Source organism: Neopelma chrysocephalum, unplaced genomic scaffold (genome assembly GCF_003984885.1).
Source record: "Neopelma chrysocephalum unplaced genomic scaffold, ASM398488v2 Primary Assembly neopelma1_88, whole genome shotgun sequence".
Classification (NCBI taxonomy): domain Eukaryota; kingdom Metazoa; phylum Chordata; class Aves; order Passeriformes; family Pipridae; genus Neopelma; species Neopelma chrysocephalum.
The window spans coordinates 1,153,441-1,165,790 of NW_020897750.1; the positions used below are offsets into that span (position 1 = coordinate 1,153,441).

Here is a 12,350-nt window from a genome sequence, read left to right on the forward strand (position 1 = left end):
TGTGCAGAGTTCCGCAGAGTTCTGTGCTAAGTCCATGCAGACGCTGTGCCAGAAGTTCATAGCCTGCTTTTTACATCTATTTCTTCTGAAAGATGTAAAGAAGAACGGCACTACTCTCCTGCAAATACAAGAAACCCCCTCTCCACACACACCTATATAGACACAGCTAAATGTTTTCTTGGAAAAGGGTAAGAAGAAGTAAATAGGCTATGCTGATTTAATGCATTACATTAGCATTCTGCATAATTGATATTATGCCAAGGGAGTTGTACTCAGTGGCCTTGGGCCTTTATTATGACCAGTTCCTGTTACTACAGCAATGACTGTGGCAGAGATTAAGAACCCGCCTGTGCATGATGTTTTTCTCTTAAGGATACCCAGTTATTTCCATTTGTGGAAGTCTGTGTCCTGAAACTATGGGATATGAATGTTTATGTCTGAGGAAAACGAAGATAACATTAGAAGGCAGAGACTGCTAATATTAGAGTACGATTACATGATGTGTCTTTTTTGATATCAAATACATTCTTCCTCATCCCTCCCTTTCGTTCTCACACCTGTACATTTTTTTCCCATATTTTTAGTTACACAGTTGCTGGTTAGGCTGCAGAGTAAACAGGTTACTGATATAAAACTGAATAAAACCAATGAGCTCTAACAATCCCAGATAGTTACTGTCATTCAGTTTAGTGTGGCTGCACGAATGCTTATGTGAAGGCAACTGAGTGAAGGAGAGAGAGTAGAACTATAACTGCTTTTGCCATTGAAGAAAAGTATAGGTAATGTAGGTAGTGTTTCTAAAGATCTCAATGCACTTATCAGGAGTTAATTAATCTTTAATGTTTTGAAGTAGGTACATTATGAGTGAAGTGCTGTGAAATACACGCATTGGTGTGTGTCTGGCCAAGTAATGTTTTAGCTGCAACTTGGACTTGATACTAATCAAACCTTTTCTGATGTGCTTTGGTAATACAGGTAAAGAGGGAATCAGATCAGGAACCTTATTTACTGAAAAACTCTTTTTCCCTACTGCATTGGTACTCTGATTTAGGTTTACCACATGGAAAACACTTGTGCATGGTATCTCTGTAGGAAATGCTGAACTTGGTAGTGCTGCTGAGAACTTGCTTTTTAAGTTACATCTTCAATGTTTGCTTTACTATCATTAAGGTCAATGTTTTATTTTCCAAAGTATGTTATATATTTTTGATCGTGTTACAAATTGATAATACATCTAGATGTGCATAAAACATTTTTTAAAATAATGTTTACAAACGTAGTAGTATGCTGATCGTGTGCTCTAGTGTAACTTGCTTTTTTAGATCAAAGTTTGTAAAAGCTCATTACAAGAATATTGAAGGGTTTCAGAAAATGTTTTACTTGCTTTTTGCAATTGCATTTTATTGAGTCAGTTAGTGGAACATACCTTGCATTTTACTTACATGCAAAATATGAGAGATTTTAGTTAATATTCTGGACATCCAGCTGTATGAAAATGCAATGGATTTCAATTTAGAAGATAAAGCAGCCTCTTACTTAACATGATGCCCTGCAGTCTGCTGGGGGGGTACTCCATCAAAATTTCTGCAGTACTTTTTCGAACTTCAGCACTTCTGTCTTTGAATTGGCAATCAAATCAATGCTGAGGGATGAATGGGTTGGGAGCAGCCCTGCCGAGAAGGACTTGGAGGTGCTGGTGGGTGAGAGGCTGGATATAACCAGCAATGTGCACTTGCAGCCCAGAAAGTCAGTTGTATCTTGGACTGAATCAAAAGCAGGGTGGCCAGCAGGCCCCTCTGCTCTGCTCTGGTGAGACCCCACCTGCAGTGCTGCATTCAGCTCTGGGGTCCCCAGCTCAGGAAGGGCATCAGTCTGTTTGGAGCAAGTCCAGAGGAGGCAACCAAGATGATGAGAAGGCTGGAACACCTCTCCTATGAGCAAAGGCTGTGAGAGACTTTGGACTGTTCAACCTGGAGAAGAGAAGGCTACTAAGAGACCTTCTAGCAGCCTTCCAGTACCTAAAGGGGCTATGACAGAGCTGGAAGTGAACTTTCTACAAGGGCATGTAGTGATAGGACAAGGGGAAATGGCTTGAAACTGACAGAGAGCAGGTTTAGATACTAGGAAGAAAATTCTTTCCTGTGAGGTTGGTGAGACTGGCACAAGTTGCCCAGAGAAGCTGTGGATGCCTCATCCCAGGAAACATTCCTGGCCAGTTTGGACAGGGCTTTGAGCAATGTGGTCTATTGGAAGGTGTCCTTGCCCGCAGCAGGGAGGTTAGAACTAGATGATTTCTAATAAGGTCCCTTTCAACTCAAACCATTCTATGATTCTTTGATTCAAATGCTTATTGCTGCTTTTTTTTTTGCCTTTGCCTTTTTTTTGCCCTTTTTTTTTTTTTTTTTTACTTGAGAAAAAATGTTTGTGTATCCCCACAGGAGATATCTGGGTTGAGTTCTTGGAGCATTTTACATGGAAGCAAAAGTTATCTAGATGTAGACCAAGAAATGTTCCTGAACAGCATTAAAATAATCTGACATATATTTTCTTTAAAATTGTGCATTGCTATTTGCATTCTGTGATTGCTCTTATGTGTAATTTAGAAGGAACACCTGCTATTCTGCATTTGATGAGCCACTGTCACCAAAGTGCATAACAGACTTTATTAGAAGTTGTAGTAGTCATGTGGTTGGTGATGGAGAAACCAGAGCCACCGTCTTTCTTGTTTCCTTTCAAACCTTTCCTGTTGTTATTGATGAATAAGTGGTGTTGCCGCTCTGTTTTTGGCTATGACGCTAATTTAGCCCGTGTTCGAACACTTACACCTTAGAAATTGTCATCAGGGATTGATTGCATTGCTGATGGTCTTAGGGGAGAGACCAAGGATTGATTAGGTTCAGAGATTGACTCACCTGCTTAACTCTACAGTCAGAGTTCCAAGGAGGAGTATGTAATCTGAAAATTTATCTTGGTATCTTCGCATAGCTTTATCTGCTTTTGTTGCAATTGCCTTTCGTGGAAGTGTGTTTTCTTGCCCTTGAGACTAGATAGCCTTCTAGATAGAATTTTTTAGAGCTCTGGTCATCCTCTGCCTCTGCAAATGATTTCTGTAACACTGTACTGTTTTGCCTTTCTTTCAGTTTCTTTGTTTCTCTTTTCTGTGCTGTATTTGTTTATTTGCTACTAATCTAAGGATTTGAATGGGGGCTTCTGTGGTGTGCCAAAATCTATTCTCAGCTAACTGGTAGCTTGTACAGAACTAGGACCTCTCAAACTATTGCTTTTGTAGGTTTGCATTTTCTTTCCTCTTCCCCACCTCACACAGTGCCTTTACAAACCACACTAATGTGCATGACTGTTTCTTTTCTGGTGTCTTAGGGGTAGCAGAATGTCTTGAAATACACAATAGATAAGACATTACAAGAAGTGATTCTACAGCATTTGCATGATCCTCTTGTCCTTCTCTGGTACTGCTTAGATTCAATTTAAATCTACAGTGTATGAGGACCAGTAGGTAATTCTAAATCTTTGGTAGGAAAATTGGTTTTTTGTTCCTGGAGTGAAGATAAGTAAGCATTCAGACTTCTTCTCATTGGCCAAAGTGAAGTGACTTTTTTTTCAAGACACAAAGTCCTGAGGAAACAGGAAACATTCTATATTTAATCTCATCTCTGTACAGTTTTAGCAGTTAAGTTAGTTGTATGGAACTGAGAGGAAGATTTTGTCTCAATTCTGAGTACATAGCCTGGTAATTTGGGAAACTGTTTGTAAAATAAAGCAATATAATGGTTATGCTATTTGAACAAAACATTTAATATAAAAGCTTTGTTTCTATTCAGTCAGTATTGTTACTAAGGAACCACTAATTACTGTGCATCATGTTATAGGGGGCCCTGCCAAATCCATGCAAATCATATGATTTATAATTCATAAATCTCTGATCCCCTGAGAAACGTTGCTCTTGCACTTAGACTAATTGAGTACTTATGTTCATCGATCCAGTCCATATAGCACCTTTAGTCCATATGGCAGCCTTTATTGTAGGGCTGGAAACTTCTGCTGTCATATGTCCCCTGTAGTCCATGCTGCTGTACTGTTTCCAAAATCTGCTTCCTTGATCCTCTGCTTCATAATCCTTCAGTCTGTCAGCAGTCAGTTCTGCCCAAATCAGAGCAATATTTATGTCTGTCTCCCCCTAGCTGCAGAGGTATAAAGTCTGTCTGGTACAATACTGTCTTTTGGGGATGGGACTGCAGTGGTTAATTGATCTTACCGGTAAGGTAGTGTTCTGGAATAGCTGTATAGAACACTGGCTTAAATTGGTTCTAATATGCATTTCTCCCAGTAGGTGCTCTCAAAAATGGCTCACTTGTAAGAATTAGTCAACATTGGTGTTTATTTTTGGATTTGCAGGCTTTTGTTGCATGTTTTTCTATGTGCAGAGGGTAGATAACTTTTTTTTAATCTTATAATGCAGTGGTTGCCAGTAGTTACAAATACTCAAATACACAGTCTAATAGCTGATATGTAGTTGTTTATAATAATCAGTGCACCAGTGAAGGAGATAGAACCCTATGCAAATTTCATGTGCTGAACTAAAAATACAAGTAAGGGACTAAAGATGTATTATGTTTCAGGATAATACTTCATGCCTCATCACTGTTACCTATTTTGTTAATAATTTTTTGCATAGTTTTGTGATGTGCTATAATTGCAATTGTTATCCAGAAGAATGGCATCACTTAATTCTATCAAAACTGTGGAAAGATAGATGAATGACAAATTAATAATTTACCATCTTTGCATAATACTGTAGCACAGAATACCAGAAGGATTGATGGCAGAAGAGGTTAACAAATTTTAGAGGCTTCCATTAGCTTTTCATTGTCATATGTTTGCAGTGCCGACTGAAATAAGCTTTGTAGGAGATCTCAGTCTAGGGAACTAATTACTCGTGCCGATTGCCACGCTGATGAATAGACCCTCATTGTATCGGTCCCCTGAAGACGAGGAGCAGTCTGTGATTCACGACTGCATCCTGGCTGATATTTGATAATAATTTTAACAGATAAATGTAGGAAGGCAGAATGATGAAGTGCCTATCCGTGCTCTACGACTATCAAAGGCATGCACATAGCCAGCTGTGTTCTGCCTTTTTTCTATAAACACTGATGGAGAATTTTAAGTTATTAATCGACCTTTGAATAAACCCATAGCTTCTTGTGTTTTATGATTTTTCTTTGGTTAATTATTCCAAAATCATTGGGTTTTACAACTAGAGCATTCCAATTTCAGCATGACTGTAATACAGACTAAGTGTGAAAATATGATACTGGGGAATTTGATTCCAATACTTCAGGATTTTTCTGAAATTAAGAAATCAGAAAGATGAAGACTAGCGCTGCCTTTTCTTTGGTGTTAAAAAAAGCCACAGAATTTTAATTAAGAATGCAAAGACAGTCTCCATTTTTATAAAATCTTTTTCAGTTGGAATTTCTATAATCTACAAATTGTGTTTGAGAGTAGGGTTATACAAATCATTTTGGCTTTTGTTACTACATGTTTGAAACCTTGATTTACCTTAAATAAAACTCATTTCTGCCTTTAAACCTCAAAGCTAGGAATGTAGATACCAAGTATTTTTTAGCATTGTGATCTGTAAATTAGTTGTGGCTATTCATTTGTCGGTGTTGACAGGTATACTTTCTATTAGCTCTTGGATCAGAAGTGGGATTTATATGCATCTTCATCTGTTTTAATACTAGCTATGTAAACAAACAAAATCAATGTTATTTAGTTTGGGCATACACGTTTTCAGGATATCATGACTTTCTATGCCTCAGGCATTTTCTGTTTGTTTATTTGCTATACCTGGAATTGGCATTTTTTATACATTCTCTGGGCTAAAATACTGTTTCACAGTGGTGTTCATTCATGATCATCTAACAAGATAGTAACTGGCACTTATATATGACCGTATTAAAAAGATCTACGTATATTTGGAATGTACAATGGAAAATAATGAATTTGATATAACCTTTTCTAGATGTAATTTTTTAAAAGTATGCCTTCTATGTAGCAGTTATTACACATCATAACATGTAGTTTTTAATTAAATGTAAAAACACAACTACATAAACCAGAAATGCAATCTGATTTGCTTGAAAATAGATTGCTGTTTCACTCTCCTGGAATGGTTTATTTAAAAACAGTAAATGGAAAAGAAATGCATTTTCTCGTGTTGTTCTAAGCCTCAGGGGCTAAATGTAATGAATATTTTAAGAGATTATTTTAATTAAATTCCTGCACATCTAAACAGAGTAATATTTTATTATCACATACATAACCATGTAACTGAGGTATTCATTAAAGTTAACACTTTCTGGACCAAGAATTCATGGCATGATTTACTGACCTTGTGCAAAAAGGCACAAATTAGGAAGAAAAATGAAGGGGGACAGACTTTGATTAATATAGGTAATGCTATACCATATTTATAATAGCCTTTTCCCTATTCTGGTTTATAAATGCAGTCACTGAGAAAGGTGCCCTGCTGAGGCTGAAATGAGGCTGAAATCGGAGCACATGCCACTAGAGTGTGGGGAAACTGATCACACTGTCAGCAATTCATTTCAAAATGATGTATTTAGTGCTCATTTCACCTTCCAAGAAAAAAGGGAAAGGAGTTCCTTAGACTGGAAGGTGATATTGTTATTTTCAAGGACATACCTAAGTAAAAGATTGCAGAAAGGGGGGAGGTTAAAAAAAAAAAAGGCGAAAGCAGCGCAAACAAGGAGAGCTTTATGCAGAAATTCAGCGCTACCATGCTGTTTGATAATTGCTAACATATGTGGCTCCTCTGTTTCATTGTAGTCGTCCTCGTGAGTTCTGGCGCCTTGACTACTGGGAAGATGACTTGCGGCGCCGGCGACGATTTGTGCGTAACCCCCTCGGATCGACACATCCTGAAGCGACACTCAAAGCAGCTGGAGAACATGGTCAGTGTAAAATCTGCTGCTTGCCACCAGTGGCAGGTTACAGTACGTGGTGGCAAAGACTAGACCTTCCCTCTTGTGAGAATGCTGGAAAATGGTCCCAAATCCAAGGCTTCTGTCATTGCATTTCATGTTCGATACGAGGCTAAACTGACCGTTACTTCATATAAGCAGTGTTGGTGTTTGCTAAGCCCCCTCGGTACATCTTAGCAGGGCTGGCACCTTGTGCATGCTTTGCATGCAATGTTTGCAAACACAGTTTTCTAAGCAGACGAAAAGTGGATGCAATTTTGCCATTAATCCGTGGACACACTTCCTTATAAATTACCTACTTTAGTAACTTCAGAAGAGGGTCTTTCCTGTTCAGAAATCCAGAGCAATTACTTCAGTGAGCCTTAGCCCTTATCTGCCTATTATTACAGGTATATTAGAAGTTAAACTGTACAGATATTTGCTTATGTGTAAGTCCTCAAGTTTTTCTGCAAGAATTTGATACGGAATAAATAGTAGTAAATGCTGAGATGTAGAGTTACTGCTCAAGCAGCAAAATGGTAATGATGATTTCTACCTAGTGATTTAAAATAGGAGATTGGATTTTTTTACAGGATTTTTTCCCATCTTCTGATCAGGGATCTCTCAGTTATGTGTGCTATGTCTGTTCTAGAAGAGAATGAGTTTACAAAACTGAGTTTTGTAAATACTCTAAGTTTGAGAATTCTACAGTAAATAAAAATATAAACAATCAAACAAAAACACACCCAAAGCTAATGAACTTTGGGGTTTAGTGTAGAATTTTATGTCTTTGCAATCTAATGAAGATACATTAATAAGGTGGAAGAATCTTTCTTGTATTTAAAAATAATTTGCTTATTTAAAGCTGAGTACCCTTCACCTTGAAGGTACATGTCATGGAACAGAATAATTTAAATTTAGTTGGTTTTTTTCCTTTTTAAGTTTGTGAATTACTGCATACATACACACACAAATTGTATGTGGAGGCATAAACTTTATGCTAATTTAAAATTATAAAGACTGTTGTGTGAATATGGAAGAACATCACTGTTGTAAAGTTAGTTTCCGTCAGGCATCTTAACCTCTTGCACTCAGCCTTAAAGAGCCATTTCTGGAAGAAAATGTCTACAATATGTCAGCTGATATAATGCCAAATGTGACATCAGTCCTCTAAAATAAATGACCGTACAGAGAATAGTCAATAAAATGATCTGAAAACAATGTTTGTAGAGCCCTACATCTTTGACTATAGAAAAAGGAACAAGATGTAGAATTAATTAACCCATTTTTTGCTTTGGGGCGCATTGTTCTTAATAGTGGGTGTTGTTTCTACGCCATGGACTTAAAGGGCACTTGATTTTTTTCTGTTTAATACTCCACGGACAAACAACAACTGCCACCCCTGTAATATTGTGGGTCCTTTAAAGTCAATAGATCTTGTTGCAGTTTTATGTATTCTGCTTATATTTTCATATTTAGTCTTTAAACTGTTTATCAAAATTTTAAAAATATCTTTACTTTTACTGAAAAATATTTAGAGCAACCGTTTATATTTGCATAACTAATTTTTCCGTAAGTAAACACACAGTAATGCAATTTTTTTTATTTCATACTACTGTGATATTTTCACTAATCCATGCTATATTTCAAGGGCTATGGCTCATGCTCAGTTTGTAGTTGACAGGACTACAATTTTTGTTAAAACAAAGAAAGAGTGAATAAAAGTAGCCCTATTTCATGGCTGGTAGCTAACCCTGGTAATTTAAATAGAGCTAATTGTTTTCTGTCTGCCTTTCTGTTCAGATTTTGACATCCTTAGCAGTCTTCTATTATTTAGAATTTAAATGCATACTGCATTTGTTATCTGTTGTCATTCTGTTTCTTCATCTGTCCAGTGAATATTCTAGTTTACTTTAAGTCATTATTTAATGTGACTTCTGAAAATATAGATAGTTGCTATCTGCCTGGGTGTGTGTATAAATGCAACTGTCTTGTTCCAAGTCCTTCCACTGGCAAGGTGTAAAATAGATGACCAAAGCACAAGCTCAAGTTCAACTGGAAGCTACAGATAATGTATGGGAATGCAAAGGTAGTTGGGGTTTTTAATGTTTCATTTTGGATTTGTTTTTCTGGTGTGGTGTTTTTGTTTTGGCTTGGAGGGAGGAGTTGGGTCTCAGAAGGTATAGTTGTCAGAAAGGTTGACTGGAGTGGTCACTTAGTCTATTTCATTCCGAATAGTATTTATAAACTTTTAATATTAACCAGTTTCATGTCAGAAATTCTGATTATTTTCAGATCTTTTGCAATCAGACTTTTGGGCCCTGTTTTCATGATGTAGATATCCCTAGGATTCGCAGAATATTTTCTGCAGTATGTTATGATTTCATATCAATAATTTATCATTAATTATTCCATTTCAATTAATTTTACATGTCTCTGAAGCAAAAGCATTTTTAGATAATGTGTAAAAGGTTCCCTACTGCCTATTTGAGGTTTTCTCAAAACATAACAGACCAAAACCTAAAATTGGACTTAAGGGATTTTACCAGAAGGGAGATGGGAAAATAATGCGTAAATAATGGAAAAGTGCTATTGCAGTAACCATACTTGAAAACATGGATTTTAGCACAGTTTTCATTAGAAAGTAAACATTATCAACTGCTTGGTATCTTTCAAATACAGCCAGATGTATTCTCCACCCCAGAGCACTCACAGTGTAGGAGTCATCCCAATTTGCAACTGTGAAAATTATTCAGAAACAATCAGAAGCCCAGTAAATATTGTTCAGTAAAACCTAAGGAGAAAAACAACAATCAGCTCTGTTGCAGCCTAGTTATGTGTCTTAGTAGCAAGAACCAATCTTTTCCAGGGATTGATTTGATTTGAAGGAGAACCTCTGGTGCAGAGGTGGCAGAATAAATACCTGAAGACTAATGTTCTCTGTTCAGACAATCAATACCAGCCCCATGACTATACTTCTGGCTACCTTCTAGTTAAAAACAAATTTTTTAATTCTGACAATTTAATTGCCATTCCCAAGTTCACATTAACTTGCTTGGGAAAAAAAGGCTTTAGGTAATTTTTCAAAGGGAGGAAAAAAAAAAAGATCCTTCCAAACTGGCTATTTGTAAAAGTCAGTCTAGTAGTGTATTGTGAGGAGAGGAAAGAGAGGTGAAGGTGGTTTGGTAGAAAGTTTGGGATGGAAAGAGTTAACTCTTTTCTATTCTCCCTTTCACCTACTGTTTAGAAATGGAACCAAAATACTTATATAGATGTGAAAAAAATGAGTACCTTAAACCTGTTGGTATTTTTAAATTGACCCCCAAATGCAAGATTTTATGAGAGAATCTTTAGCTGCTAGAAAATACCTTATTGAGATTTTTAAACAAGTGATTTATTGTGTTTTTTAATTGACATTTGTTAAAAATTTGAGGAGAGGCAGATTAAAACAGTCTGACAGCCTGTAGCATTTCCATCAAGGCAATAGGTGGAGTTCAGGGCTTTGTGGCTGCAAAGGACTGGCAGCTAGTCACCTCAAGTATTGCAGTCGACTGGTTGGTTTTATTTGCCTCAACTCAAGGGATGAAAAAGAAGTCTTAAAAATAATATTTTAGAAATCTGGTGTGAAAGTGGTTGGTTTTTCCATTGTTATCTTTTTGAACAAATGGGAAGACTAGAGGGAGCCCTTTGTTAAAAAAATATATAGTAAGGGGTTTTTAATGTACCTTTTCCTTGAATTGCTTTTCCTAGTATATTTACCAGTCTTAAAAAAAATACAGTAACTTCTGTATCATGCTTTTGGATACTTTATTTCTCAAATGGCTTTTAAAAACTGTAGTTTGCATGTAAGGTTAAGCTGTAGGCAGACAATTCAAAATAATGTGTCATTCTAGCAATGTCTTAAGCTTGGTCAGCAGTGTAAGCCAAACTGTTATTTTTACGCCCAAATGTTCCAGAGATTTAACTGGAATAAATACAACCCACTGCAGATGCTGAGATCTGTTTGCGAAGAGCTGCTTGAAGAAGCTGAGTCTTACAGAGAGGTTTGGGAAGGATTGCATGGAATTACACTAATGAATTATAATAATGAAATTGCTGTGCTAGATTAATACTCTGCCAGCAGGCTGTTATGGTCAGTGTGATACACAGACCTTGAGGTCTTGATCCCAAAAAGGTGTGTGCGAGTGTGTGCTTAGATCTGCAGGACTGGAGCCAGAAGCTCCAGTCACCCCAACAATAGGCAGGCCTGGCAGAGAGTGATTGGGGTTGGAAAAGGCAGAGCAGGGTTTGGGACCTGAAATATGAAATCCAATGTAATATCCCTATGTGTATGTGTGGGAACTGAGTATGTCACATGATGTAATGCTTTGTCATATGTATCTCTGATCAGTAAATGCATGGAGAGAACTGGACTGTGGCCTACCTACGTAAGTGCATTTATCTACAGAAGAATAGGTGAATCCATGTGGAATGTACTGTGTTCTGTACAGATACTCACGTGAGCCTGTGTGTGTTGGTTGCAGATGTAGTGCTTTATTCAAGTCAGTACAGAAAAAGCAGATTCTGGTTCAGTGTGTGATGTCTCATTGCCTTCCAGTAGCTAGTCTGCAGGCGGGTAGACAGGCCCTACATCTTCCTGTGCCTGTGTGTACACACGTTTCGTGCACGTCAGGAAATGTGGGTAGCTAACATCGTGTACAAAGAGATGACAAAAGCGGACTAAAATAATTTATGGTCTAAAATCTCTTTTTAAAAAGGCAGTTACATAAGATGTATGTTTTTTGAATCAGTATAATATCATTAATTGGGGAAAGAAATAAAATCTGAGTAAGTGAAAAGGACGAGGTAAGAGGTATATACTTCTGTTATCCAGTCATCTTTAGTTTGAAAGTTGCTGTACTGATTTTATATTTTCATACAGACTGAAGGACATAGTAGCATTATGGACAAGTTGTGCTAAGTATAAAAGTATTAAGCTTTGATTTTGGCTCTGAATTCAATCTTAAATGAGACTAGGTAGAGGGCCAGTTTGAAATAGCATCTTCAGTATAACACAGACTCTAGTAGAGGAAGCAAAAAATGGCAGGTCTGTACAGTGCAGATGGGGGTTTTGAAATAACAAGTATAGTTTGCCTTCATTAAAAGAAAAAGGACCCCCCAAAAAAGGAAAAGAATTTATTATCTTGGACTTCATCCTGAGGTGGTTTTGTTCTATTTTACTTTTTTTGATCTTTAAGAGTGCTGGTAGGGCAGTGAGTAAGAGTGCATGTGGTGTGTGTTAGTACACTGATGGTAATTTTACTGCTGCTAACTGAAAATCCTCAAGGGGGAGTTAATTACAGG

At 37.1% G+C, this 12,350-nt stretch overlaps 1 protein-coding gene across 3 annotated transcripts in view; it reads left to right on the plus strand.

Annotated features, from left to right (window-relative positions):
* Positions 1-12,350, plus strand: part of LRBA (LPS responsive beige-like anchor protein) — a 401,639-nt gene that overhangs the window by 206,277 nt on the left and 183,012 nt on the right. For all 3 annotated transcript variants that reach the window (XM_027692706.1, XM_027692708.1, XM_027692707.1), the window contains one exon: positions 6,874-6,998. In XM_027692706.1, the coding sequence (XP_027548507.1) occupies positions 6,874-6,998 (125 nt within the window). The remainder of the gene's footprint in view (positions 1-6,873; positions 6,999-12,350) is intronic.